We start from the raw sequence: 2373 nt of genomic DNA, 5'->3' as shown, positions 1-2373 counted from the left end.
TGTCTGAAAATGTACCTACAAGCCACTTTTGTGTTCTTTTTGTGCCACCTCTGTAATATTCATTATTTTTTCATTAATACTAATTTCATGAGTGGTAACTTATTTGTCTTATTCTACTTCTTATTATATTGTTTTAAATAGAAATTTTAAAAAGCTTATAAACCATAAATTTTTGAATTTGACATGAAAATGATGCCATTGCAAAGGTAAAAAGAAAATGCCCCTGTAAATGCTTATCACATGCTGTGTGGTATCGGCATTTGGTATCGGGGCATTTTAACGAGTACAGGAGACCAGTATCGGTATATCCCTAATATATATATATATATAAAAGAATATGTGTGTGTGTATGTGTTTATAAAGAGCTATAAGGAAGAGTTTTCAAAAAATGAAAATTCACTCACCCTCATTACATCCAAGATGTAATCGAGTTTGTTTCTTTATCAGAACAGTTTTAGAGAAATGTAGCATTACATCACTTGCTCATCAATGAATCTTCTCCAGTGAATGGGTGCCGTCAGAATGAGAGTCCAAACAGCTGATAAAAACATCACAATAATCCACAAGTACTCCACATGACTCAAGTCCATCAACTAATATCTTGTGAAGCAAGAAAAATCCATTATTGTGACGTTATGGCATAAACAGTGCTTGATCTGTGCATGTTTTATCCTGAATCAGATGAGACAACTTTTTCATTGGAGAAAGCAATATTATGGATAGAGAACTCTTAAGTTAAAATGATGGAATGTTTATTACAAACACGCACTTAATACATAGACATTAATTGATAGACTGGAGTTGTGTGGATTACTGTGATATTTTTAATCAGCTGTTTGGACTCATTTTGACGGCACCCATTCACTGCAGAGGGTCCATCGATAAGCAAGTGAAGTAATGCTACATTTATCCAAATGTGCAAACTCATCTATTTTAAAGGCCCATATTCAGCAAATTTTCATTTTTGGGTGAACTATGCGTTTAAAGCTAGCTCTTCATTTACCTCAACAAAGTTGTGAATAGCTTCCAGGTAAGCCAGGTTATTGTCTGTCACATCCACACAGATGCAGAAGTACAGGCCAGCGTACCGCCTGTAAATGATCTTGAAGTTTCTGAACTGCAGAAGAAAACAATGTTAAACATGCAAGACACCTTGATTTGTACATTTCCTGGTCAAGACCTTTAAAACAACAATTTACATGTGTAATGATGTTTGATCCAATCCTATAAGAATTATACTCATATTTAAAAAATGAAAAGTGAGTACAAAATGTTAAAAGTAAGTGTTGTACCTCTACAAAGTTGGTGTGTTTGGCATCACGGACTGTCACAACGGCATGAACCTCTTCAATCAGCTTCTGCTTCTCATCATCATCAAACTGCATGTACCACTTGGCCAGCCTGGTCTTCCCTGCCCGATTCTGGATGAGGATAAAGCGGATCTGCACAAGAACAACAGGAGAAAAGTTTAGACCTAATTCTCACAAATCATCCAATGTCATCCACAGAGGACATGTCACATGCTTTTATGTATGAATAGCGGAAACGCATTTAACAATTTTAATATGCATGAGCTTGCCATTATAAATGTATTATGTACCGTATTATTTATATGTAAAGACATTATTGATATGTAACAGAAATTATACAAAGCTTCCATCAAATAACTAGCCATGAGCATTTAGCTTCATTCATTCATTCAGCGTTATTTCTATTCTGACCCGAAAGAGAATAATGAAAGTCTGATTATTTTTTTCCACTGGATACTATGTTCAAACACTAAATGTCTATATAGTTTGATTTATGACCTTGGTCGTGTTGTTATAATCGACATATATCACACTAGCCTGTTAGCTGAGAAAAACAGACAGTCGAACTACTTAAAATAAGTGATTGTAACAAGAAAAAATAGGCATCTACACTTACCATTGTGCTCGGTATTTATCGTTCACGGTGGTCTGAGTTATTTCAATCAATGTTTAATGGATTTAATTACGAAATACAGCAGCCTCAGACTGAGTTAGGTTCTGCAGCCGCCCGCTATCTTCACCGGACAAGATGCGAGCAGAAGCCGTTGGTGCTAGGAATGATGGGTAATGTAGTTTTCTAAGCTAGCTGATAACATACAAGTATATCAGGAGAATGTACCGTTCCGTACTACAATTACAATCTTACACTGGGGTTGAACTGTCAAGTATAGCACATGAGGCAGCAACAATAAAGTTACGCCTTCTTTCTTTGCATGAACATTTTGGCGGTGTTATGCAAATCTTCCCACACAGTGACATGTGGGGGTGTTTAAACGAGGCGTTTTAGGAGGGCGTGGACGAATCTTAACTTTTATAAAGAATATCTCTTTGGGTTTGAGACTTT

General features: G+C 36.0%; 1 protein-coding gene across 1 annotated transcript in view; it reads right to left on the bottom strand.

Moving 5' to 3' along the window:
- LOC107670576 (AP-2 complex subunit sigma-like) overlaps positions 1-2086 on the bottom strand; it is an 11875-nt gene extending 9789 nt beyond the window's left edge. The window contains exons 1-3 of the mRNA XM_016463215.1: positions 1927-2086; positions 1293-1442; positions 1004-1117 (exon numbers count right to left, since the gene is read on the bottom strand). Coding sequence (XP_016318701.1) covers positions 1004-1117; positions 1293-1442; positions 1927-1929 — 267 coding nt within the window. The 5' untranslated portion in view covers positions 1930-2086. The remainder of the gene's footprint in view (positions 1-1003; positions 1118-1292; positions 1443-1926) is intronic.
- Between the last annotated feature and the right edge of the window lie 287 nt (positions 2087-2373).

This window comes from Sinocyclocheilus anshuiensis, unplaced genomic scaffold (assembly GCF_001515605.1).
Source record: "Sinocyclocheilus anshuiensis isolate Anshui unplaced genomic scaffold, SAMN03320099.WGS_v1.1 scaffold513, whole genome shotgun sequence".
Lineage (NCBI taxonomy): Eukaryota > Metazoa > Chordata > Actinopteri > Cypriniformes > Cyprinidae > Sinocyclocheilus > Sinocyclocheilus anshuiensis.
This window is presented reverse-complemented; position numbering and strand designations above follow the sequence as displayed.